This window comes from Belonocnema kinseyi, chromosome 9, assembly GCF_010883055.1.
Source record: "Belonocnema kinseyi isolate 2016_QV_RU_SX_M_011 chromosome 9, B_treatae_v1, whole genome shotgun sequence".
Taxonomy (NCBI): domain Eukaryota; kingdom Metazoa; phylum Arthropoda; class Insecta; order Hymenoptera; family Cynipidae; genus Belonocnema; species Belonocnema kinseyi.
This window is the reverse complement of record NC_046665.1, coordinates 76,167,021-76,192,941: the sequence shown is the minus strand read 5'-3', so window position 1 is coordinate 76,192,941 and position 25,921 is coordinate 76,167,021. Positions and strand designations below refer to the sequence as shown.

Genomic DNA, 25,921 nt, shown 5'->3' with positions numbered 1-25,921 from the left:
TGTCGTTCAGCAGAAAAAAATTATTAAAAATTGAATGCGGTATAAAACCATAAAACACTTATACAAATTGGTGTCACGTGTTTGTCACGTGACTCAGAGGTTCTCATAATTATCTATCAATGTGACGATGCGAAACTCATTATAAAGAGGTTAGGCTACGGTCTGCTGTCAATTTTGACTATTTTGATTTGATACCTTTATTTGTTAAGGATTATATGACAAAAAAGTTACCCTGTTGTAATATTTGGTTTAAGAGTCAGTAGTCTGTTGAAGGAAAACAGTAAGTGAATTATTAACACATTTCAAAATCGTACATATTTACGAATATTACGAATGGTTTCAGTGAACATGACTACATTTAAGTACTTATAATATGAATTCTTAATACAAAAGTTTTTGTTTTAAATGTTTTTCCAATGTTTATCATGTTTTTTAAACAATATTTTGCGACTTCAATTTTCGATGTGCACATAACCAAAAGAAAACATCGACACAGAAAAAGATATTTGAGAATCACTGACACCTGAGCTGTGATTGGTGGAAAATCCGACCCCTTTGACGTCAAAAGGGCCCTCCAATGATATCGTGATAGAAAATTCATAGTTTAACATTAAATTAAAAATAGTAAACAATATGTAAAAAATATTTTATGGGTGTCTTTATAATTAGAATTTTATTACTATAAGATCCATTTATTGGAAAAATGATATGTGAATTTGGGAACCTTTCTATTAAATTAAAATTTCAAAATTTTAATGATGAATTTCGCGAAATTCATAATTAAATAAATTTCCCCCCCAAAAATATATTTTCGTTTCGGTGCCACTGAAGAGAAGGTTTCCTTTCACCGAAAATACTTGACAAAGCTGTAGGGCGCTTGAGAGCGTTTGAATTCGCGCGCGCGTCACGTCGCTCTTGCGTGTCGCAGGGGGAGGCTATTTTGACACTTCGTGTTCGCTTCCCCTACAGCCTCAAAAACGAGAAGTGTCGTAGAGTCTACTGTAGTTGAATTTTTAACAAAAAATAAGAACTTTCATCCAAATAGTCAAGCAGTTGAATGCAAAAAAAAATGCGAATTGTGAACAAAATAGTTGTGTCCTAAACAAAAACAGTTTATTTTTAACTAGGCCTTGGAATTTTCAACAAAAAAGATTCATTTTCTGCCGGATAGTTGAATCAGAGAGATTCAACTATCTGGTTGAATTATAAAAATAAAAACAGTTAATCTTTCGAACAAAAAAGATGAATTTCCAACAAAACAGTTGAACTTTCAGCATGCAAAAATGCATTTTCAACCAAATGGTCAAATTCTTAACCAAGACAATTAATTTTCTACCAAAAGTAGTTAAATTTTCAAACAAATAGTTGAATTTTAAAATTAAAAAATTGATTCATTTTAAGACAGTCTCATTTTGAACCAGGACAAATTCATTTTCAACCAAGGGAATGAATTTTCAAACAAAAATGATTGAACTTCAACCAATAACAGTTGCATTTCCCACTTTTGAACATAATAGATGAATTTTCACGAAAATAATTAATTTTTAAAACGAAATATTCGAATTTTTAAACAAAAAAGACAAAATCGAAAGTTCGTATTTAAGCGAAAAACGAGAGGAAAGGAAAGTTTCCAGAAAACAGGGGAAAGAAGGAAGTTCGTTAAAAAAAGGGGTGAAAGGTTAAAGAGTGTGAAGCTTGCTTTCAGTTTTGTAATATTAAAAATATATGGAAAAAACAAAAATCAAAAAGAATATGTTAAAAATAATTTATTACACAGTCTATTATTATTATTATATATATACTTGAATCACAACTTCTCAATATCATAACAGCTCTCGTCACAGTGAAAAATATTTTATACTTCTGCTCCGTAATTCACTACAACTTGAACTTACTTATATATAATAATAACTGTTTACTGAAGTTTGTTCGATTCGCTTTCGAATTGAACATCTCGTTATTGAAACATACAAACTTTTATAATATGTTTTAACAAAGTTGGAATATAATTAATCATTCTGAGAGGCGTCGATTTAAAGATTAAATTCTTATATGAATCACTCCATTAATCAAAATCAGATTCTCATAACAAGGAAATCGTAGCTCGACAACAAAAAGAAGCCTTCGTTATTTTAGAAATCGCAAAATATTCATCAATAAATAATTTCACAAAAGTCAACCCCATTAAAATCGTCACCCCGAAGTAACGATTTTTACGCTTGTGCGTCTACAATTCGAAATTTACACATATTTTCATAAACTCAAGTTCTATCAAAGTATAATAACTAAAGACTACAACTCACTTAAGGCACGAAAATATAATGAGAAACATCATTACTCTCTTCCATTACTTTCGACTGCAAGAGTTTGATTTCCAGCCTCAGTTTTTCCTTCTTCAATTTCAACATTTCAGTCTCATGAAAAAGTTTTTCCTGCTCAGCTTTGAGGACCGCCAACTGTTCGTTCAGCAACTGGTGTCCCTCATCTTCAGAAATAACGATATCCTGGTTATCATTCTCGGCTTTATTTTCCCTAGATTTCACTCTATTCGTCTCACTTTCTGCATTACTATCTACTTCCGAATCTATTTTGCCTTCTTCTTTCATCAACCATATTTTCCCTGACTCCTCGTTTGGAATGGGCGATTTACGTTCAGGTGACGAATGGATTGACATGACCTTTTCCAGGGGACGAGACGAGTTTCCTTCTTTTATTTTGCCCTCGTCGGATGGCATAATTGGAGACAACACTAGAAAAAATGCAATGATTATTCTAACTAGCCTTTACTTACTTTTGCCAGCAGCTTTTATTTGAAAACCTATTGTAAAAATTCCTAATTATTCAGATGACAATAAAAACAAATTTACAAAATTGTCACGAAATTTCAAAATACGGTTAATATTCGATCGGAAAAAAACAGTAGGACAAAATACCGGGTTTTAAAGAATAATTGCAAATTTAAGACATCTATTGTAATTTTGACTTATTCATAATCAGCAATCTTGAAAATCCCTACGTATTTAGTATCATGCACTTGAAACGAAAATTTTTAATTATCGACAGTGATTCTTTTTACCGGAAATTTTGCACATTTTTAGAAGAAAAATCTATCCAATGACTTGAAATATCACAAATTTCGTCTTAATTGATATAATGGAATTTAAGATAAGTTTGAGTTCAACGCTTTTAATGGTTAAGTTCATTTGTTAACTCAGAAGAAGACTTTAACAATTAACACTTAAAAGCATTTAAAGTGAAAAAATGTTGATAAAATAATCTTTGAGTTAATCAACGGTAAATATAAATTAATTAAATGAATAATGATTATTTAAATTGAACTGTAGTTCCAGTATTGCATGGTTCTTAATCTGTTAAAAATTAAACAATAATTCAATTTGAACGTTACGAAATGCTTATTTAAAATGGTTACATTTAACACCAGAGATGAATTTTCAATTAAAATAAAATCATTTTTTAACAAAGTAGTCTAATTTTCAAACAAGTAGTAAAATTTTCAAAAAAAAAAAGATGAATTCTCAAGGTAAAATCTGATAATTTTTATTCAAAGAGTTGCATTATTAACCAAAAAATTTAAATTTGTACATAAAAAAAAATAATTTTCAAAACAAATATACGAATTTGGAGACAAATTGCATGAATTTACAACTAAAAAAAGATCATTTTTCAAACGAAAATAATATAAAGAGGTGTTTTAGTTTTAAAAAACTTATTACGAATGAAAAAAAAACGAATTTTCAAGAAAAAAATGAATTTCTACCCAAGAAATTTAAATGCTAACTAAAAATATCCAGTTTGAAGCAAAAATGGAATAACTAAAATTTCGGTTATCAAAATTAATTTTTTTCATAAGAAAAAAATAATTTTTAACAAAATAGTTCATGTTTCTACCAAAGATCAATTATTTTCAATCGAAAAAGATTAAATTTCTACCAAAAGAAAAAAAAATATTCAAAAAATAATATTTCCAAAATTAGAAATTGCTGGCAATTAAAAATTCCTGAGTAATACAATCTTCGTCAGTTTATGATATAACCAAATTAGAAAATTCCCGACAATAAATATTTCCACAAATAAAATTGTGGAAATTATAAAATATCCGACAGTGTAAAATTTCCGATCAAAGGAAAATTCGCGAATTATCATATTCCCGAATCTAATCAATTAAGCAATTGTTGAATAATAAAATAAAATACTTTTATTTGATAAAAGACTGATTCCATTCCAAATAATGCAATGAAGAACACGTGTTTCACTGTTTGGCTGACATTTTTTTTAGGAATGGTGCGCTGTTGAAAATAACCTTACAATTTCATAAAACTGCCAAAATATTTTTTAAAATGATACAGTTTTTTTACCAAATATGCATATTCGGTTGGTTCTTCTTTCATGCGATGAGGAATTCTAAGTTCTATCGAATGTTCTGAGAAATATATCCAAATTTTCCAAATTGAGAAAATAGCAACAGTTTTTCTAAAAATTTTGAAAATGGATTTTCTCGAACAGGCCACCTTTGAATTTTTCTTGTGGATTGTCGATAATATGGATTGAGTATATATTTTCCCAATTTGGGTTTTGGTAAACAATTTATTCTAATTGAAAAAAAACCTTTTTCGAAAAAAGTCGAAATTATTGATATTTTCAAAAACTACCCAAGAAAGGATTAAATATCAAGGGAAAAAAATGGTTTAGAAATGAATTTCTTTAAAAAAGCCTTTTTCGCTTCTGTAATATATGGAACCACATAAATATATATAATTATATACTCAATCATGATTAACTCGATCCGGATCCATTACATCCTTTCGTTCAAGTAATTTTTAAATTTTTATCGGTGTTTCGTTTTTTTTATAAGTATATAAATTGCTGTTGTGCCATATACTAGAAAAGTGAAAGAGGCATCTTTGAAGGAAATTCATGTAACTTTTTCCTTGAAATGTAATCCTTTCTTCGGTAGTATTTAAAAAATTAACAATTTGTTTTCGAAAAAGCTCCATATTATCGACAATCCATAACAAAATTTATAAAGGTGGCTTTTCCAAGATAATCCATTTTCAAAATTTTCAGAAAAACCGCCACCATTTTCTCAATTTTGAACATTTTGATATTTTTCTCAAATCATTCGATAGAGCTGAGAATTCTTCACTACATAAAAGAAAACCCAATCAAATATGTATATTTGGTAAAAAACTGCATCCTTCTGAAAAATATTTTGGAATTTTTTATGAAATTTTAAGATTATTTGCAACAGCTCACCATTCCTCAAAACCAATTTTTTTAGCCAAATGGTAAAACACGTGTTCCTTCATTTTTAGTGTAGAATACCATACTTTCATGTCAAAATATTCTGACCTCATACAGACCTCACTGCTTGATTTTAAATAGAATCAGTTAAACATATTTGTTACTTAATTATTTATTATTAAAACAATTTTTTTAACTGCTTAGATTCGAACATTTTCCTGCATTGGAAATTTCATATTGTCGGATATTTCATAATGCCGGCAATTTTATTTTTCAGGATTTTTCAGTCGTACCAAGAAATTTAAACTTTGAACGTTACAATTTTAAAAGCAGCTTAAAATCATATAATCTTGAGCATTAATAAATTTATTGATTTATTTTTTAATTAAGACCATTAAAAAATGATAACATGAATTTATATTTCGCGTTTCTAGGTTCGCCGAAAATCGGTGAGCGTAGAAAAAATATTTCCTGTGTATCTAGACACTTTGTTTACTTTTTGTAATCAGAAAATTTTGAACTGTTTAATTAATAGAAGTTTAAAATTAAAATTGTTCACTTGAAGAGAGTTCAAAGCTTCCATTTTATACTTTTAGATTATTGAGTGTTTGAATAAAACAAATTTGAAGAAAAAATTGTTTAAGTTTCAATTATCAAGTTTAAAATTCACAAATTACATTTTGAATGCTTTATTTGCAGTTCAGTTTGATTACTTGAAATACAAAAAATTCAGCAGTAAGAGTTCAAACTTTTTACCAATGACTGTGAAAATTGTGTGATAGCCGGGAAAAAACTTTGAATTTTTTTTCTATAAGAGCGGTCACCCTGGCTGAACAACAATTTATCATTTTTAACCGCCATATTAGATCTTTTGTATTGGATTTTTTTATTTCTGACTTCAAACTCACAATCAGAAATCTTGAGAAATTATAAATACGAAGTTTCATTCAATTTTGACAAAAATTTGTAATGATTAAATTTGGTAATTTTAGCATTAGATTCAAAATCAGAAACTTCAAAAATGCTTAAATTCAAAGTTTCATTGTTTTACTTTAAATTGTGTACCTTCTTGAGTTGGAGACTGACTGTCGCGTACACTAGAAGCCAAGTGATACGTATTGAATTCTCTCTCATCAACAAAAACAGATTCATCCGCATTCACAATCGACTCGACTATAACCGAAGGATCGCCGTCTTCCATCACCAACTCCCCGACTATTTCTCCATTAACGCTTATTAAATCAGAACTTCTTCTGACACTAACTAGTTGACCTTCTGCATTGCTCATTTCATCAACAGACTCTTCTTGCATCAGAGGATCGCCGTAAGAGTCATCACCGTCGTTTCCTTCACTAGCATCCAATTCTGTCGACAAATTCTGTAATAAAAAAAAGAAAAGAAAATATACAATCATTTAAACTATGATATAAATCATGTAATCATTTTTGAAGGAATCGCACATCTTGGACCCAACTAGCAGCTTCATGCTCTGACTTCATCCTCTTTATAGTTTGCACCATGTCTTCTTCTGATTCCAAAAAAATTTTCCTCCCGCTTTCCTTACTCTGCATCTTCTCAATGTCATGTATCTTTTTAAAAAGCTGATAAGCCCTCTCGGGAGTGATTTCCTTTTTGTGTTTGTTCGCTGCCGCGATGTTGAATAAATCCTTGGAGCGCAGAATTTTATTGGTTCGCAATCTGACGTATTCCTTTAATCGTTTTCTGTCGATGTGAAGTTGCATGAGATCTTGAACCTCTTGTCTAATTTCTCCGCAAAGTTTTCGTTCCTGGGGAAGATTCTTGAATAACTCCTGTCAATTTTAAGAAACAAAGTTCATAAGTATATTGAATGAATATATGAGATAACAATTAACTATGCAAATACCTCTGAAATCTCGTGATTATGTTCGTTATTTACACTCGTCACTTCTAATTTTGTCCCGTCTTTTGAAGCTCTTAGCATTATATGAGCCGGACAGTTGGTCCTTATAGATCTAAACAAAATGTAAATCAAATTGCATGAAATTCGAAGTTTTAAAAGTAAACAAAATAGTAATTTTTCACGATAAAAGGGAATAATAAGGGAAAGATGAACAATTCATTTTTAAATTGACATCAAAAGAAATAATATTTTATAAGAAATTGTAATAATTTTTAATTAATGCCTAATGATTTTTTAATGATTTATGCCATTGAAGATTTTATTTTTATACTCTCATTTCATAATGAAGGTATTGGTTTTATTTTAAAATTCAATCTCGCCAATTTCATCAAATCTCGACGTTTTTTGACCCACTTATTGAGAAAAATGGATTTTACCTCGGTCATTGTAATCTGTAAATATGATAACTTGCAAAGTAATTAACCGATTGAATTGCCTTCTGGCACATTGTTTTAAGGCCTGAAAATAAAGGACGAGTTCGTTAAGCAGCCATTTTTGTCCACAGTTCTGTTTTTATCCATCGAAAATTATTCTTAAAAAATTATTGATTCCATTTTCTAGTAAAAAAAAATGTTATTAAAAATAAAAATTCGATTTTCAGGCAAAATAAGAAAAAATGCATAGACAAAAATAGGTTTTAATCATTTTTTGATAGGACGTGCAGTTTTTGTTTTAGCCATTAAAATAGTTGTAAAAATTAAAAAAAAAAAGTTTTTTGAAAAAAGATCCAACATACGAAAAAAATGAGCAGACAGAAGTTGTTCAACAAATAAAGATCGACAAATTTGTTATATATAATTTTTTGATAACATGCGTAGTTTTTGTTTTATTCGTAAAAAATAAGATTAAAAAGTTAAATTTTGTTGAAAAACGACACAAGGAAAAAAATGACCAGAAAAAACTTGTTAACTAAAAATACACAAATTTGTTATAAATTATTTTTTTATAGGACGTGTAGTTTTTAAGAAAATTGTTTGTCAAAATTATATCTACGAATTTACTTTGAACGATTTTTTGATAGGAGTAGTAGTTTTTGTTTTAATCGTGTAAATTAACCTTAAAAATAAACAAATTATCTTAGTGCAAAAAACGACACAAGGTATAATAAAACGTTTAATAACAAAATTGTTCGCCAAAATCAGATCGAAAATTGTACTTTTTAATTTCATATACTTAGGTCGTTGAAAGTCCATTCAAAGCGATAAAAAAAGCCCGACAAAACAAAATATGTTAAATAAACCATTTTTATATGTTTTCAATCTTTCTCATAATTAAGAATATTTCCTCTTTTAAAAATTGCTTCATTAATAATTAAATTGTAATACTTATAAGTATATTTAAATATTTATATCCAAGGCTGGTTATTTTATTGTTATTGTAATTTCTGTTTTGAATTTAAATTTTGAAACAAAACTCTTCAATGCTCTCAAAATCAGAATCAAAATAGTTTAAGTTTGAGTGCCTAAAATATTTTACACTGGCACTAAATGCACGCGCGCAAATCGCGCTCACGTCCCTGGATTTTCATTTCTTAATATTAAAGCATAAAGTATTTAAAAATCCGTAAAATCAAATTTGTTAATTTCATGAGTTCTAAAACTTTTTGAGGCAAACTGTCTTGACATTTTTAAAAATATTTTATAATTACTCCGTAGAAATCTCTAGAAGTAAAATTTAATTTATTATCCAAAGTTATCTAGAAATGCGTTAAAATCTTTTGAAATCAGAAAAAAAAAAGAAATTAAATTATAAGTTCTCTAGAAATTCGTTAAAGTTCCTTGCAATGGTAAAAAGTGATTGCAATTAGTATAAATCATTTGAAATTTCTTGGATTTAAATTAAATTCATTTTTAAACAATGCCTTCGAAATACAATGGATGTGCGTGATGCGCGTGTTACCTTTCTTTTTTTTAATACTAGAAAAATAAAGTATTTAAAAATTCATTACAACACATTTTTAAATATTAAGTGTTCTAACATTTTTTGAAACGAAATCTTTTATCAATCCTTTGACACCTTTTCATGTCTTTCATATTTCATAAAGTTATTGAGATCCTTTGAAATCCCTCGAAATCAAATTTATTTTATTTCTTAAGTTCTCTCGAAATTCGTTAAAATCCATTGAAATCGTAAAAAGCCAATAAAATAATTATAAATCACTTGAAGCGAAATTCTTTGGAATGTTTTGAAATAAATTAGAGGCTTTTCAATTTTTTACGTTCTTCATATCCCTGGAAATGAATAAAAAATGTAGAAATCCCTTAAAATAAAATTTTTAAATAGTCCCTGTTTTTTTTAAATAATGTTAAAAACACATTAATCCTTCAAAACTTTTTCGTGTCATCATATCTCTTGCAATTTTTGAAATCCATAGAAATCCCTTCAAACAGAATATATTTTATTCGCTAAAGTTCGCTAGAAATTCGTTATAGCCCCTTAAAATACCTTGAGATTGTAAAAAAAACTCTTTTAAATATTTAGAAATCATTTGAAATTCCATGAAAATAAATTGAATGAAATTTCTTTTAAAAAATCGTCGAAAGAAAATGCGCATGCGCAAATCGTGCCCTCACGCCCCTGGTTTTTATTTTCTAACATTAAAAGTTCTAAAAAATTTTGAAATAAGTTAAATAACTTAAACAATGAGTATTTCTCTAGTTAGTAAAATATGTCTGAAAATTCTTAAGATACTTTCGTAATTTCAATATTTTCGTGAATGCCATTATTTTATACTCCATAAATATTGTTAGTGACTTATTGTTAAATTTTGAACAGAAGTATTTTTAAAATCTGCAATTAAAATTTGTTTATACTTGTAAAATTTACATTCACAATTGATAGTTCAGAACATGTTGAATTTAAAACTTCTAGAAATGGTCTAATGTTACAAAATCAACATTGTATAATTTCTAACGCTTGCAATTTGAAATTGTTTAAGCACTAAAAACACCATTTTTGTTTTGAAAAATTATATAGGTACAAAAAAAACTAAGTGACTTAACTATGAATATTTTCAAATTTAACCCTGGAGGATAAAACAATTTTAAATCTCGTTTTAATGAAAAAATGAAAAAATAAAAAACTTTGGTTTTATTTTGTTTTTAAAGAAAACCTTTTCTTCATTAATGAAAAAGAGAATATTTAAAATCTATGAACTAAAGGCAGTGCCTAAATTAAAAGATAGTTTATGGTAGTTTGTGCAAACATTTTGAATTCTAGAATTGATTAAATTTGTGTTCAATCGAAAAATGTCATTGGAAACAGTTGTTAATCTAGTGTTATAATGTGCCTGATATAATCACAATAGTTATTCAAATTTAAGCTAAAGAACCTTAAAATATTATATATTATTTTATTATTATATTATATTATTACATTTTCAAATGTCGTATATTTAAATAGAAAGGGAAAAGAGGAAATTTTAAAAAAGGGAACCGCAGGGGAATTAGGGAAAAGACTGTGCACTGAGCATCCTGAAATAAAAACTCACTGAGATTGTCTCCTTCCGGCTCCTCGAGGAAGGAACTTTTGACCTCCATAAATGCAAGCATACTTCACAGAATAATATTTCAATCGGGCACTGATAGGTCGAGCAGTTTTCATGTGAGCTCCATTTACAGTCCGACTGTCTCTTCGCCAATAATGTACAAGACTTTGCTTTGAAAATCTTTCCAATTTCTGTTCGAGGTCTTCATAACTATCGAACATTTCCCCAAGGTGAAAAGACACGTCCTCATCGTCTGTTGCACTGATATCCATTATCACTCAATTTCAGAGCTGTCGAAAGAAAGTAAAAAATATGAATATTTTGTTTAAAAAAGAACTATAATCCTAAAAAGATAATAGTAGTACCCATAATGATATAGCCAGATCTTCTCAAATAACCTACATCTCATTCACATTGTCATAAGTCATATGTACATATTATCATTCATAAAAAAGTTACGTTAGTATGTATACAAATAAAACCGTGTTTTTGTTAAGATAAGGAATAAAGGGATATTTGAAATTTTTTACTCTATGATCTTTACTTAGGTTAAGATGGTCTCTCTTTTGACACATCATTTTAAGATATTCATTTTGTTTTGAGAAGATTTTTAAACCAATTCAAGCAGATTTAAAAATAATTATTTACGGATTGATTCAATTTTGATGTAATTGATTCATTCATGTTTTTGAGGTTATGTTTCGTTTTGATTGGCGTTGCAGAAGCCAATATGGTTAAAAAGCTGTTGCCCGTGAACAAAACGTGATTTTCTCGGGAGACGGATGAGTCACATGGGGAGCGATTTCTGGTTTCCGTATCATTTTAGTTTTTCCCAGTGTCAAAACATCCCAAGAAACTTGAAAAGAAAGTTGAGCGAATACTTTGAGTTATTAATATTAAAAGAAATGTAGGAAACAACTTACTCCGATTTTATGCCGTGACGCAGTAGACAAGTGAACCCCTCTTCGACCCGCGCAACTTTACATCCTGCATATTAAGTTTGTTATTTCTTGGCAAAAAAATTTTTTTTCTTTCGTTTTCATCAAATTTAGTTATTTTAAAAGCTTCTTTTAATAATTTAATTTCATTTTTTTTTAATAACAAATATTAAATTTTTTTTGCGAGAAAAGATCGTCTCTTATTAAGTCCGATAGATTGATAAATATAGATCAAATAATCATTGACCTGCTCTAAAAAAGTTGTAATGTTATTACAGGGTGTCTACTCACCTGGAAATTTCAGGGAATTTATATATGTATATAAAATTTTGGTTCAAAATTCATGTCTTTAGTTGAAAATTCGTCCTTTTTGTTGGAAAATTAATCTTTTTTGTTGAAAATGATTCTTTTTGCTTGAAAATTAGATTGCAATTTTTTTTCTTGTCTGAAAAATCTTTTTTTGGTTGAAGTATCAACTATTACATTTTTTTAGAATTCATATTTTTTGGATTAAAGTTCAACTACTGGTTGAAATTTAAACTTTTGTTAAAAATTCATCTCTTTGAAAATTTGTTTTTATTTAGTTGAAAATTAATTTGGTTCTTTGTCAATTTTTTAACTAAAAATTTAACTATTCAATGTTTCGTTGATGATTTCTTTTTCTTTATTTAAAAATTGTTTTTTTTTTGTCGAAAATTTATTTATTTGAAAATTCAGTCTTTCTGGGTGAACTATTTTGGTTTAACTATTGCAGTTAAAAATTCAATCTCCTTGATTTAAAGTTCAACTATACCATTGAAGATTCATAATTTTAGTCGAAATTTTACCACCTTGGTTAAAAACTTAACTATTTTTTGTTACAAATTGATTTGCTTAGTTGAAAATTAATCCCTGGTGAAAAATGTAACTATTTTGTTAAAAATTCGTGTTTTTGGTAGGAAATAATTTCAGTTGAAAATTCATTACTTTGGTTGAAAATGGAACTTCTTTAATTAAATTTTTTTTTTATTTTTCATCGAAAGTTTATCCCTTTTGGTTGAAATTCATTTATTTTGTTGAAAATTCGAACTATTTTGTTAAAAAATTATCCATTTTGTTGAAATTGCAACATTTTTGCTTGAGTTGTCAGGAATTTGAAGCGATTCACCTTCATTTTTCTTTTTAGAGCATATATTTCACTATTTTCGTGAAGAACCCCTTTATCTGTCCTGTTTCTACATTACTTTTACTCACCTGGAAAATTTCTTTTATTTAAAATGATAATATGTTAAATATGCACTGAATTTCGAGTATACGAAGTTAAAATAAAATGTTTTCAATTACATTATTCAAATTCATAGACTTTAGGAACATATTCACTATTTGTGCACGTTTAAATATTTACAAGGACTAAGAAAGAATTATTATTTATAATAAACACTTAAAATGGTATACATATTCCGAGTCAATTGTTTGAAAAAATGTGAAATACTTGAATGGCTCTGTACTATGAAAAATTATACCTGAAAAATCTTCAGATACCCGGAAAGAATTTGAAACTGTCAGTGCATTTTTTTAAAATTTGATTACACACCTGAATCACAAAAAAATAGACCAAGTGATTGAAAATTGTAATACCTTGAATACTTATTCACACTGGCCGACAACCCTTTAACATTTGACTAGCCTAATTAGTTTTATAAACAAATTAATTAAATGTTCGTAATTATTGTGAAAAAAATGTTTTAAATCTTCCATTTTTATAAACTTTAAAAACAAATAATACTGGTGTTTTCAGTCCAACAAAAGAAATATATCTTTTTTTGTAATAAACGTTAAGTATATTTATACAATTCATTAAGATATACAAGACTATAAACAGCATCTTAAATAGTCAATAGTTGGTATGTTTACATAATTTTTAACATGGCTATGAAGTCGTTAAAAAGCAGTTAAAAAGGAGTAAATTAAATGTTATTTTGTATCATAAATTTAAAAAATACAATAAAAGGATTCCAGATTTGATGTCAATGTCATTGTAAACTATAAATTAATTCCCATTAATTTACAAAGCCTTCTTACCAGGAAGGAGCCGGAAGGTTCAGTAAATATTTACATGTATCAGTTATCACTCCATTCATTTTCATTACTCGAATCCATGGGTGGAATCGGTGGAGGTTCGCTTTCAAATCCTGGTGCAATCTGCAAATGAAGAATACTTTTATCTGATTATCTGATTAGATTCACTCATACAATTTTCATTAAACTGAAATTTACCTGAACTAATGTACTCCGGTTTCTATTTTGGGTCTGCCATTCTGATTTAGTTTGATCCTCTCGATTTTCAAGGTTGTCATTTGAAACAGACAATTTGGATGCATCATCCGGTTTGACCTTTTTAACTGTTTCGACGTTGCTTTCAGAAAATTCCTCCTCTGTGTCTTCATTTTTCAAAACTTGGATGGTGATATCCTACAAAGTAAAATAATTCAAAATAAATTACCACTGGCCCGAGACATCGGAAAATGTCCATGCATTTATCATTTTATTTATCTTTAGTAAGATCCAGTTTCAATAAACACATTATTCATGAAAAATTTTGAGGAGCTGGGGAAACTAAAATATTTCCACTCTTAATCGCCCAATCCAACCTTAAATATGATTTAAGAAATTAAATTCAGAACAAATAAAATTTTTAATTTCTCTTAAATGTACAAAACCAAAAGCTATCTACGAAATTCATGGAAATGAAAGGAAAGAAAAACTGAAAATTCAACTTTTTGGTGAAAAATTAAGCTAATTTATAGGTATCATAACAATTTGGTTAAAAATTCATTTTTTGTTTGAAAATCAATTTATTTAATTTAAATGAACATTCATTTCTTGATTCTCAATTTGACTATTTTGTCGATAGTTCTATTTTTTTGTAAAAGATTTTTTTTTTAATTGAAAATGTATGTGTTTCACGTTTGGTTAAAAATTTAAATTTTTTACTTAAAAACTCAACTATTATTTGGATGAAAATGTTTGTTTTTTAGTTGAAAATTCAACTACTTGGTCGAAAATTTAACTACTTGGCTAAAAATTCATCTATTCCGTTAAAAACTTGTCGTTTTTCGTAGAAAATTAATCTTCTTAGTGAAAAATTCAATTGCCTGGTTTTATATTCGAACTATTTGTTAAAAATTCATTTTTTAGTTGAAAATTCCTATTTTTGGTTGAAATTTTCATCATTTTGTTAGAAATTGGTAATTTTTGGTAAAAAATTTAATTTTAAATGTAGATTTAAATATTCCAGTCGAAGGTTCTATAGGTTAATTAAATATTCATCTCCTTGATTAAAAATCGGACTACTTTGCTGAATATTCGATATTTTTGTAAACATTTGTTTGTACAATAAAGATGTAAGTGATTTATTTTAGTAGAAAATTTTATTCTTTGGTTAAAAATTAAACTGTTTGGAAGAAAAGTTATCTTTTCAGTTGAAACGTCAACTGCTGCATGCTTAAAAAGTCATGTATTATTTTTAATTGGTCTTTTTTGGTAGAAAATTAATCTTATCGGTTTGAAAATTAGTCTTTTGGTCAAAAAGTAAATTATTTAGTTAAAAATTAATCTAATTTGTAGAAAACTAATATACTTGGTTAAAATTTTATGTTATTGTTTGAAAATTCAATTCATTTTTAAAAATATAATCTAATTTGTAGAAAATTCAACAAATTTATGAAAAAGTATTTTTTTGGTTAAAAGTTCAACGGTTATACTGAAAATTAATCTTTTTCGGTTAAAAATTTGAACTAGTTTGTTCGAAAATCCAATTATTTTGTTGACTTCAACTGTTTTTACTTAAAATTTCTTTGGGCTGAAATATCAACTGTTACATTTTAGTTTTGAGAATTCATCTCTTTTCGTTAAAAATGAATCTAGTTTTAAAAAATTCCACAATATTGTTAAAAAGTCCATTTTTTGTTAGAAGATTCTACATTTTAGTTGAAAATTCATCGTTTTGTTTGAAAATTTAACTAAAGGATTGAAAAATCTGTTGTTTTTTTTTTGGTTGAATATTTATTATTTACCTGCAAATATCACTATTTCATTTTTAGCGAAACATTGATTTTTTTAAATATAAAATTCAACTATTTGACTGAAAATGTATATTTCTCAGTTGAAAATTTATCTATGTATTTGTCAAACATTCATCTTTTTCGATAGAAAATTAATGTTTTAGTTTAAAAATATAAACTATTTTGTTGAAAATTCATCAATTTTGTAATTTTAGGTCATCAAGACTAATTCTGTCTATATAGGTAATCCAGGGTATTCCAATATAGTCGAAACGCATAAAGATACCAGAATGTTCTCCCATGTCTCTCAATATCTTAAGTTCTATATTTTTTTTTTATTTCTCACCCTTAACGTTGCTCCGATAGTTTCTTTAATAAAACTAGCCGGATAACTTTCTTCGGTAAACTGCTCTAATAAAGAATGATAGGTTTTGTTCATGATTAACTTGATCTCTTTAGTCTTTCCATTTTTCTGAAGAAAAAAAAACAAAAAGTCTAATTTACGTTTACTAAAATTAAATTTCTCGAATATAAAAAAAAAACGTCCACCTACAGAATTGACCATCTTCTGTTTTGTACTTGTAGCACTTTCCAAAGCTTCATAGTCAGTTTTAAGTTGCGAAATTTCCCTTTCAAGCGAAGAATTTCTCCTTTGAAAATCGCTTACAGTCTCTTCAGTTTTCTCTTTATCCGAAATTAAGTTATCAAAATCTTGCTTTTTATTTTTGAAAAGTATTTCCAGGTCTTTTATTTTTTCTTTTAATTCCAGGTTCACTTCTTCCAGGTTTCTTTTTTCTTCCGTAAGTTGCGCAAATCCCTTCTTAGTGCTATTAATATTTTCTAAACAAAAATAATAGAAAAAAATTTGTTTTTCAATTTGAGAAAGTAATATTTTTAAATCTAGAATATTTGTTATAAATACCTCTTAATGATTTTAAATCTTTTTCCTGAGCAGATATAGTCTCCTCTAGTTGATTATGCATTAAATTTTCTTTGACCTCTTCTGAAATGTTAGAATTTGTTTTAGCTGTAGATAAATTTGGACAATTTTTTGCTTCCATTTGGGATGCGTTCACCGTAAGCATCATTTTTAAAGTATTTTCTAGAGTTTTTTCGCTGCTTGGCGATGAAGCGTTCTGAAGCTCAAGAGCATGAAACTGTAAAAGATTAAGAATTAAAATTATTGGCATAAATTTATTGACAAATTAACAGGGTGACCATTTTAATCGATGAAAAATTTTTCCAGGCATTTCCCGGACCGCAAACATTGTTCTCGGTCAATGAATTTAAAAAATTAGAACTTTAAATTCTCTAAAGCTAAAAAATGTCTCATTTGAAGCAATAAAAACTAAGCTGCAAATCATCTCGATAAATTATAAGCGGGAAACGTTAGAAATTGAACGATGTCATTTTTTATGAACCGAAAACTTCTTAAATTAAAAGCTAAATTATTTTCGTTTTAAATAGTTTAAAAATCCTTAAAAAGCTTTTAAACGCTATTTCAAAATCTTGAAAAATCTACATGTTTTAAAGTTTTTCAAATTTTAAATTATCTTTGAAATTTTTTCAGAGCATCTCAACCTTTTTTTACATTACTTGAATTTTTTCTAAAATTTACCACTTCGACTTACTTGCATTTTTTCTATTAATAGGTGTTCAAAGTTTATTTTTTTAACGATCTTCAACTATTTTACTAACAAATTAAAATTTTTCAAACATAACAATTAAAACTGTGACGTTAGAAGTTTTTTTGTCTCAAATTTTCAACTGAAACAATATCTGAAATTTAATAAATTTGAATATAATTAATTAATCGATAATAATTATGAATATATTATTTTTAAGTTATTTTAAAATTAAAAATAGTTTATAAAGTTACAATGGAGCATTCACATTCGTTTCATTACGAAGACTTTCAAATTGAAACGGTTTTATTTTTAACGTTAAAATCTGTAAATTCTTAAATTTTGATTTGAGTCCGAATTATTTTGTAAAATCAATTTTATTATTTTTCACTTGTTAATCAATAATGAACATTCCAATTTTAAAAATCATTATAATTTATATTTTCAGTTGATAAAAGATTTTTGTATTAAAAATTGTCTATTTCAAAAGTTCCAAATTTTTAATTTTTAAAGTTTTTAAAAGGGCATTTTTCAAAGGGAAGATTTTCGAATTACATGTTGTAAACTGAGTTATATCATAATTGAAACATATAACAATGCAACCAATTATTTTTTTAAACTGTAAAAATCAAACTTGATCAAATTTTTGTTTCTAAAAATTTGTAAAATTCTCGATCAAATAATCAATTCACTGTCATATCCCGGTTTTTTCCGGTTTCCGGTTCAGCGACCACCCTGAATTATTCTAATTTTAACTTCCAACATACGTTTTAACTTCAATTGTAGTAATTAATTACCTTGTCCAATAGCTTTTGAATATTATCCGCGATTTTCGACATTCCCATGCGAATTTCCGTGTTTTGAGTTCTTGTCTCTGCCAAAAAGACATTTAAACTTGGATCCAAAGCAGCAGGAATTTGTTGAGCAATAGTTTGTTGTGCTATAGGAAAAGCTTGACCATCCACAGTCACATACTGAGGCTACAATAATAATTAAAACAGATTTATTTTTTGAATTATTTTTTATTAAATTCGTTATTGTACCTGCATTTGAGTTGGTGACCATTGGGGGGCATAAACGACTGGAATTAATGATCCTTGCGAATTAGGCACTGTGGATGTATGTGTTGATGGCAATACATGTTTTGATCTGGTAACTTTATGCAAATTATTACGAGATGTATCGAAAGGTTCCTGAGCAGATTGTACATGCTTTCTTGATAAACCAGATTCTGTTGACTCTGTCTGGAAAATTATCAATTAAAATTGATTATAATATTAAGGGGCCGTTCAAAAACTACGCCACACTGCCAAGTGTTAAGGGGAGGGGGCAATGTATAATGTGACATCACATGAAAAATATAAATGTAAATAAGAATTTTTTCAAATGCTTGAACAAATGAAAATTAGTCATTTTATTTTATAAGTATAGCATCTAAATACATATTTCACAGTCGTGTCTCATATTCTTCTATCGCTTTTTAAGAAATTTCTCTTTTTCCCTGTTTTCAAGAAACTTCCCCGTTTCATCATTGTTTTCGCCTAAATTCGAACTAAATTAATAGAACCCAATCAGAAAATCCAACTATTTTTCGTTGCAATTTAATTCTTTTCCATTGAAAAGTCTACTATTCCATTTCTGGTTCAAAATTCCACCGTTTGGTAGAAGATTGAACTATTTTGTTGAAATTTTTTTTTAAATTAATGTTGTCAACTGAAAACAGGACCAATCCATTTTTGACTGAAAAATAATCTATTTTATTTGGAAATTCAACTACTTGGTTGAAACTTAAAATAATTAGTTAAAAATACAATTTATTGGTTGAAGACTGATCTATTATATTGAAAATTCTAACTTTTTTCAAATTAATTCTTTTATCTCAACATTAAACTGTTTTATTTTTGGTTGAAAGTTAATCGTTTTAGATGAAAATCCAACTGTATGGTTGAAAATTGATCTTTTTGATTGAAAATTCAATTACTTAGTTGAAAGTTGAACTACTTTATTAAAAATTAATTTTATTATTAAAAATAAATTTTTTGTTTGTAAATTTAACTATGTTGTTAAAAAAACGTTTTTTATTGTTGATATTCAATTTTTTGAACTGCAAATTTATATATTCTATTTTTCATTGAACATTGATCTTTTTCAGTTTGAAAATCAACTATTTAGTTAAAAATTAATTGTTCTGTAGAAAATTCATCTTTCTTCTTAAAAATTGAACTGTTTTTTGCAAAATCTCTTGAATTAAAATCTTTCTTGGTTGAAAACTCGTCGTTTTGTGAAAAAAAAATTCCGCAAAATTCGTAGTTTTTTACACGATTGGGACCCAAAATATCTCTTTTATCATTAAAATGGTTTGTTATTGAAATACCAATTATTACATACTTTGCTGATAATTCATCTCTTTTGGTTATTTTCGGTTGTTTTTTGTTTAAGATTACAATATTTGTTTCGGTTTAAGTATTAACTATAATATTTTTTGTTTGAAAATTCATCTTTTTAGATTGAAATTTAAACTATTTGGTTAAAAATTCAATAATTTGATTGAAAAATCATATTTTTTTGGTTGAAACTTTATCTCGATTGTTATAAATTTGTAATCTTTTTTTGGCTTAAAATTCAACTATTTTGTTGAGAATGCAATATATTTCGATTTTTAATCTTAACCGATTCATATTTAATTCAATATGGTGCCCATGCACTAATTGTATTTAAAAGAATTTATACCCATTTTTTGTGTATAAAAATCACCCTATTTCCTTATTTTGAGAGCATTCTGGTATGCAAAGTCTGTTAAAATATTATGTGAGTTTTGTGTTTTATTTTAAACGTTTATCAAAAAAGCGTGCCTTAGTTTTTGAAGGACACCCAGAAAATCTCCTTCAGAATCCTTATTTTTTCATAGAATCCTCAAATTGCATTTAATCTTCAATTAATTTTCTCACCTTTTTATGTCGTGCCGATCGATTATTTTTTACCTCGTCCTGTAAATTTGCATGACATGATACTTTAAAATAAATTCTCGTTAACAATAAGTTACTTTGATAAATCAATATCGTGGAATAAAAATACCTCTGTATCTTCAGAATCAGTGGTCGTAGAAATTGACGTTTTAGGAAGAATAGATTGTCCCATTTTTGCCATTCTAGATAATATGGCGGCCTTGCTAGATGAAACTGGAGGCTTAACTTCAGGCACTTTTATTTCCGCAGCTTCAGAGCTCTCTATCTCTATTATTTCAATTTCAAGAGCAATATCTCTATCCTTTGGATATCCAGGTCCTAAACTAATCTATTCAAGAAAAGAAGTATTGCTAATTAACACTCTTTGATTAAAATTGGATCTAATTTCACAAACTTTAGTTTAAGAAAAGTTACCTGCTTGCTAGACGGTAGAATTAAAAGCCGTCTTAAATTTGTATTCGAGCCTAACAATATTCTCTCCCAATTGTCATCGCTCGATATTTCTACTGTCATTGTCAATTCTGCAGTAGAATTACTTTTCAGAGGCTGTACTATTTCTGTGCTAATAATGCACTTGACGGAAAGTCTATCTCCCTCTTTTGCTGCAACACTTTTCTCAGGAGCATTTAGGTCTTGGTAAATTAAGGAATGATCTGACTTTTCATGGCGTGAAAAGTATCTGGATAATCCTACTTCTCGCGCAAATTCTACACATTCGTTAATGTTTTCGAAAAGAATAGACCAGTTCTCTTTTCGTGCGTCATAATAAGTCGAATAATTATTAGCTTGAACGGTGTAGGAAAAATCTGGTGTTATTGAAACAACGGATATGTGTTCTTGTTTACTTCTGTAGAGGATTAGTTGATACGATCTAGTAGAAGCATTTCCTGCGAGGGCAATACCAAGCTTTCCTATCGTAGCATATTGTCCATTTTGTCTAAAAGATTTTTTTTTTAAATTTGCGTTAGAGTCATAGAAAATGGAAAAATATATAAGTATTATTTAGGAATTCAGATCACTCATTTGAAGTAATAATAATTGCGATCCTTATTTTTTCCTTTTTAATCAAGTGATGCATTTTAGAAAAAAAAAGAACTACTAAAATGTTTCTTACAATTTGAAAGCGTGAACTGCCTTTGCAATAATCACTTCTGTTTTCGATTCTTGTGCTGCACTGTTTTGCCCATATTTTTTTACTGGCAAAGTTTGTTGCTGAATGGCAGAATTATTTGGTGCTTTACTCGTTGGTGATCCAAATATGGAAGCTAATCTAGAACTAAATTTTGCAAATTTTAATGCACAGGGTTAGCTGTTTTCAGAGGTAAAATATTTCCGGTCATTTCCCGGTTCGCAAGAATTTTTCACGGTAATTGAAATTTAAAAAATCGAACTTTTAAAACAGAAAAGGTTTTAATGAACAAGTCAACAAATATTCACTTTCAAAGTTAAATGTTTTTTTTTATCAAAATAAAAATTTCGAAATCTTGAGTTCAACTCTTTGCAAAATCTGGAAAATTGTTCCTTAATGATCAAATATTATGTAATTGTTGTCTATTCATACATATTATCTACTCGTGAAATATTAATTTTTGGAAGCCAACAGACCGAAATTAATTGTTAACTTTAATTTTTTTGTATACAAAGCAACTGCAAATTCCTTTATATTTCACAGTATATCTCATCGGTATATCTTTTGAATCTGAAGTTGTACCTCATAAAAAATGAAGGTTAACGACGAATCTCGGACTTTAATATTGTGCGAGACAATCTTGAATCGTGCTCTTGATTAAGATTGACTTGGGGTAGAGTTGAACTCCAGTTTTCAAAATGTTCATTTTGATAAAAAAACTTTTAGCTTTGGAACTAAATATTTTTTGACTCATTGATTACAATAATTTCAGCGCAGGCTGATTCAACACGAAATTTTCTAATCTTTCTAACGATTTTCCTCACAAATTCGTAGATTCAGTTTCTGCACAGATATTCGTCTTTGAAACGAACTATCAATTTTCAAACAGTCAAAGGAAATTTACCTAAACTTTCTAACAGTAGTCTAATAAAAACTGAACTTCAAACTAAATAACTCAGAGTGGAAGTCTTTTGAATTTCTAAGCTCCCTGTCATCTGAATTTTAAAAATAACAAATCTGCCCTCGTTCATTAAATAAAAATGTTTAAAAAAAATGGGCCTTTTCCAATTCAGAAAAACCATTAATAACACAAATTTCCTCTCTTCCAACTCAATAAAAATATTCAAAACAAAAGAAGTACCTCATCCAGTTAAGTAAAACTTGAAAACCAACATTTCCTTCCTTCCAACCCGATAAAAATCTTGAAAATAAAAAAAAGGTTTTTCTTCCAATTTAGAAAAATAAATAAACCCAAAATATCCTCCCTTCCAAATCAAGAACAATTTTTAAAACAAAAAAAATGTCCCTTATTAAATTTAGAAATAAATAACTTCCAACTCAATAAAAATGTTTAAAAGCAAAAAATTATCTCTTCCACTTCAGACTAAATGCGTCCCTTCCAACTTCATCAAATACTTAACAATGAAAAATGTCCGTCTACCAATTCAGAAAAAATTAAAAGCTAAAATTTCCTCTCTTCAAATTCAATAAAATTATTAAAAAGAAAAAATGGGCCTCTTCTAATTTAGAAACAAAAAACCAAAATTTCATCCCTTCCAAGCCTATAAATAAAAATCAACATTTTCTGTTTTCGAACACGATAAAAATTTAAAAAATATAGAATATCCCTCTGCTAATTAAAAAAAATTAAATTTCCTCCTTTTAAAATTAAAAAAAATTTTTAATACATAATTTTCTCGCCTTGAACCTATTTCAGCGTAGTAATAATAATTTTTTTCTCTACATCAGCATCGATATTTTTTGAAATTGTGATTGTTTTCAGAAAAAATGATATTTTTTATAGTAATTTTAGCGAGAAATTGACTGTCATTTTGCGATAGCCTTACACTAAACTTTTATTTTCTCGAGACTGAAAAATGTTCTTAGTATCAAACATTTATTATTCTCATTCAGCGTCCTCATATCTCGGGAGTAGGTTTTTATTTTTTAAATTGAAAATTCGATTTTTCATTTCTACCGATAGCCCATTTTCAAAACCTGTGTAACCTCAACATTCTTGAACGATTTTTTCTAAAGTGGCTAACTTTTTTTAGGTTAAATATTCTTCACACGCATTCAGAAACTCAATATCTCATCAGTAAGTTTTTATTTTTTTAACTGATGTTTATATTTTTTATCGTAATCCGCAGCCCCGCCTGTTTGAATTTGTGGTCAGCATCACTTCGAGTGATGACTTAAACTGGTTATCTAGTGTTCTGTATTACTACCCTTTAATTGTGATATTCGAGCGCTGTTAAAATAAATATTGCGGCCCTTTCAAATGAATAATAATTGTTCAATTCTAACTTTCATACGAAAATTGAAGACTTTCATTTACAAAGTAAAACTTGCAAATGATTCAAGGCTTTCTATTTCAAACAATTCAATCACAAATTGTTTGGTTTTGAATATTTAATTCATAAATTGTTAATTTAAATAACATGAAAAATATTGTTAAATATTTATACAATTCAAATTTAGTACTTTAAAAATGGAATATTTTTGTAGGATTAGAAATTGATTAAAAGCGTTTACATATGACTATGAATTTTTTATTATTTTTAAATTGAAAATAGTTTATATAAAGTTTCAATAGGATGTTTTTAAAATCATTAATTAATTTATGCTTAAATTTGATAGGCTTAAAACTTAGTTCAAATTGCATTCTATTGTCTGATATGAAATTTGTAATATTTCAAAAGATTGGATAGATTTCTCTTCCAAAAATTGGTAAAAATATCCTCCAAATAATTCCACAATTCAGTAGGGTAGCGGGAAGAATTAACGAGGGGGAATCATTTGTAGAGGAAATCTCTCATGGGCCTCAAAAGAAAACCCCAAAAAAGATCATTAATCGCTAATTTAAGGATACTCAATCATCTGCTTTTATTTATTTAAATATTGGACGTTTGTTCAAGTATATAGTTTACTCAAAAAAAAGCAGGAGAAACATTGTATCTCACCAAATTTTTGACAAATTTGATTATTTTTAGGTACTAATTTGTTTTTAAGAAGACTAGGTATTCTTAAATGATCGATTAATGATAATTCATAAACAAAAACATTCCAAAAAGGTCCCGTTTAAATATTAGAATTAAAACAAGCTTTTTCCCCTCATCAATGGAAAACTTCATGGGCTTTGTGCGATGCCTAAATATTAACAGAATTCGCTTGAATTTGGAAATTTTTTTGGACGGGCATTTGAAGTAAACTGGGGGTAAGAGAAAAGGAATTCGAAAAGTGAAATTAAGGGCCATCTGAATATTGCATATTTCCGATATTTTTCATCCTGTGATCAAATGATTTATTTACCATCGCGCGAGCTATTATCATTATCAACACTTATCAGTATTAAGTAAACGATTAATATATTTATTATATTATGTGTATCTTATCTGAAGAGTTATCGTATTTATCATTAAAAATTCAAATATTGGAAAATAACATATTATAGAGGTTATGTTTGGTCACTTACTTTTGATCTCCTTATTCTTTCGTGTTTATTTTGATAGTCTTGCCTATGAATTATTTTGGTAGAAAATATATTTTATTTTCGGAATAGTTTTCTAAAACGTTTACATTTATGCCAAGAAACAAAAGAAATAATAAACATTTTTTCACCTTACCCTCCCGAAGGTAAAAACCCGTCATCGTCATCTTCTCGAAATATTTTACCCAGATCGGGTAGTTGATTTTTACCACTCATAATTGTGAAATATATTTAAAAATTTACTTTCTATAGGTATTTTTATAGTACCAAGAAACATAAAACATGATAAAACTGTGATCAAATTTGTCGTTTGACAGATAACCTGACATTCGTCATTTTACACGATTTGTGTTTGTGTTCGGCAATTTCTGATTTACCGACAGGACTTGAAAGTGTAGAATACTTCAAGCACTACGACTTCAACAAAAACAAAAAACAGTATCAGTATGAAGGATATTATAATATCGTTGTCAGTATTAAACCAAAAAGATACTAATTTTCTACCAAACAGATGAATTTCCAATCTAAAAATTATAATGTTTAACAAAACAGTTTATTTTCAAGCAAATATGGATACACAGAGTTCAAGTTTTAATAAACCAAAAAAAAAAAAACAATTTTCAAGAAAATTGTTTAATTTTTAACTAAGGAGATAACTCCTTAGCCAAGGAAGATTTTAAAATGAATAAATTTTCTACTTTTTTATCTAAAAATACGAATTGTCTACAAAACAGTTAAAATTTCGTCAACAAAAAATGCATTTTTATACAAATATTTTAATTTTCTACAAAATTAGGAAATTTTCAGCAAAGAAGTTAATTTTGTACCAAATATTTAAATTTTCAACCCAAAAATACGAATTTTCAACAGGACTGTTTAATTTTCAAACCGACTATATGAAATTTCAAGATGTTTACTTTTCAAACCGAAAATATAAATTTTTAATAAAAAACAAATTTTTAACAAAGCACTTGAATCTTGAACCAAAAAGACGAATTCTTTACAAAAATGGCAATAGTTCAGAAGTCAACCGAAGAAA

The 25,921-nt window shown here is 27.7% G+C and overlaps 2 protein-coding genes across 6 annotated transcripts; both read right to left on the bottom strand.

Moving 5' to 3' along the window:
* Window positions 1-2,173: 2,173 nt before the first annotated feature.
* Window positions 2,174-11,656, bottom strand: LOC117180261 (myb-like protein X). Of its 4 annotated transcripts, none has more exons than XM_033372666.1 (6): window positions 11,615-11,656; window positions 10,695-10,981; window positions 7,148-7,256; window positions 6,723-7,073; window positions 6,328-6,640; window positions 2,174-2,749 (listed from the first exon to the last, which is right to left on the bottom strand). In XM_033372666.1, the coding sequence occupies exons 2-6, from the start codon at window positions 10,961-10,963 to the stop codon at window positions 2,304-2,306; spliced, it is 1,488 nt and encodes a 495-aa protein (XP_033228557.1). In that variant the 5' UTR covers window positions 10,964-10,981; window positions 11,615-11,656; the 3' UTR covers window positions 2,174-2,303. The 4 variants fall into 4 exon arrangements, with proteins under 4 accessions (XP_033228557.1, XP_033228554.1, XP_033228555.1 ...); XM_033372663.1 differs by lacking the exon at window positions 11,615-11,656 and adding an exon at window positions 11,057-11,589; XM_033372664.1 differs by lacking the exon at window positions 11,615-11,656 and adding an exon at window positions 11,236-11,589.
* Window positions 11,657-13,492: 1,836 nt separating this feature from the next.
* On the bottom strand, window positions 13,493-25,212 carry LOC117180388 (FK506-binding protein 15). 2 transcript variants are annotated; one of them, XM_033372867.1, is made up of 12 exons: window positions 25,019-25,212; window positions 21,378-21,539; window positions 20,678-21,200; window positions 20,373-20,591; window positions 20,246-20,284; window positions 18,341-18,541; window positions 18,095-18,277; window positions 16,595-16,829; window positions 16,226-16,512; window positions 16,019-16,144; window positions 13,886-14,080; window positions 13,495-13,810 (listed from the first exon to the last, which is right to left on the bottom strand). In XM_033372867.1, exons 1-12 carry the CDS (start codon window positions 25,096-25,098, stop codon window positions 13,730-13,732), a joined length of 2,331 nt encoding a protein of 776 aa, XP_033228758.1. In that variant the 5' UTR covers window positions 25,099-25,212; the 3' UTR covers window positions 13,495-13,729. The 2 variants fall into 2 exon arrangements, with proteins under 2 accessions (XP_033228759.1, XP_033228758.1); XM_033372868.1 differs by lacking the exon at window positions 16,019-16,144 and having other exon boundaries at window positions 13,493-13,810.
* Window positions 25,213-25,921: the final 709 nt, after the last annotated feature.

Excerpts from the sequence above, each read along its gene's own strand:
- LOC117180261 (XM_033372666.1), bottom strand. The coding sequence starts at position 10,963 with ATGGATATCAGTGCAACAGACGATGAGGACGTGTCTTTTCACCTTGGG. Across the intron at positions 7,257-10,694 it reads GCCGGAAGGAGACAATCTCA|ATCTATAAGGACCAACTGTC; the intron begins GTGAGTTTTTAT and ends CATTTTGTTTAG. Across the intron at positions 7,074-7,147 it reads ATAATCACGAGATTTCAGAG|GAGTTATTCAAGAATCTTCC; the intron begins GTATTTGCATAG and ends TAAAATTGACAG.
- LOC117180388 (XM_033372867.1), bottom strand. The coding sequence starts at position 25,098 with ATGAGTGGTAAAAATCAACTACCCGATCTGGGTAAAATATTTCGAGAA. Across the intron at positions 21,201-21,377 it reads GCAGTTCACGCTTTCAAATT|ACAAAATGGACAATATGCTA; the intron begins GTAAGAAACATT and ends AAAATCTTTTAG. Across the intron at positions 18,542-20,245 it reads GATCGGCACGACATAAAAAG|ACAGAGTCAACAGAATCTGG; the intron begins GTGAGAAAATTA and ends ATAATTTTCCAG.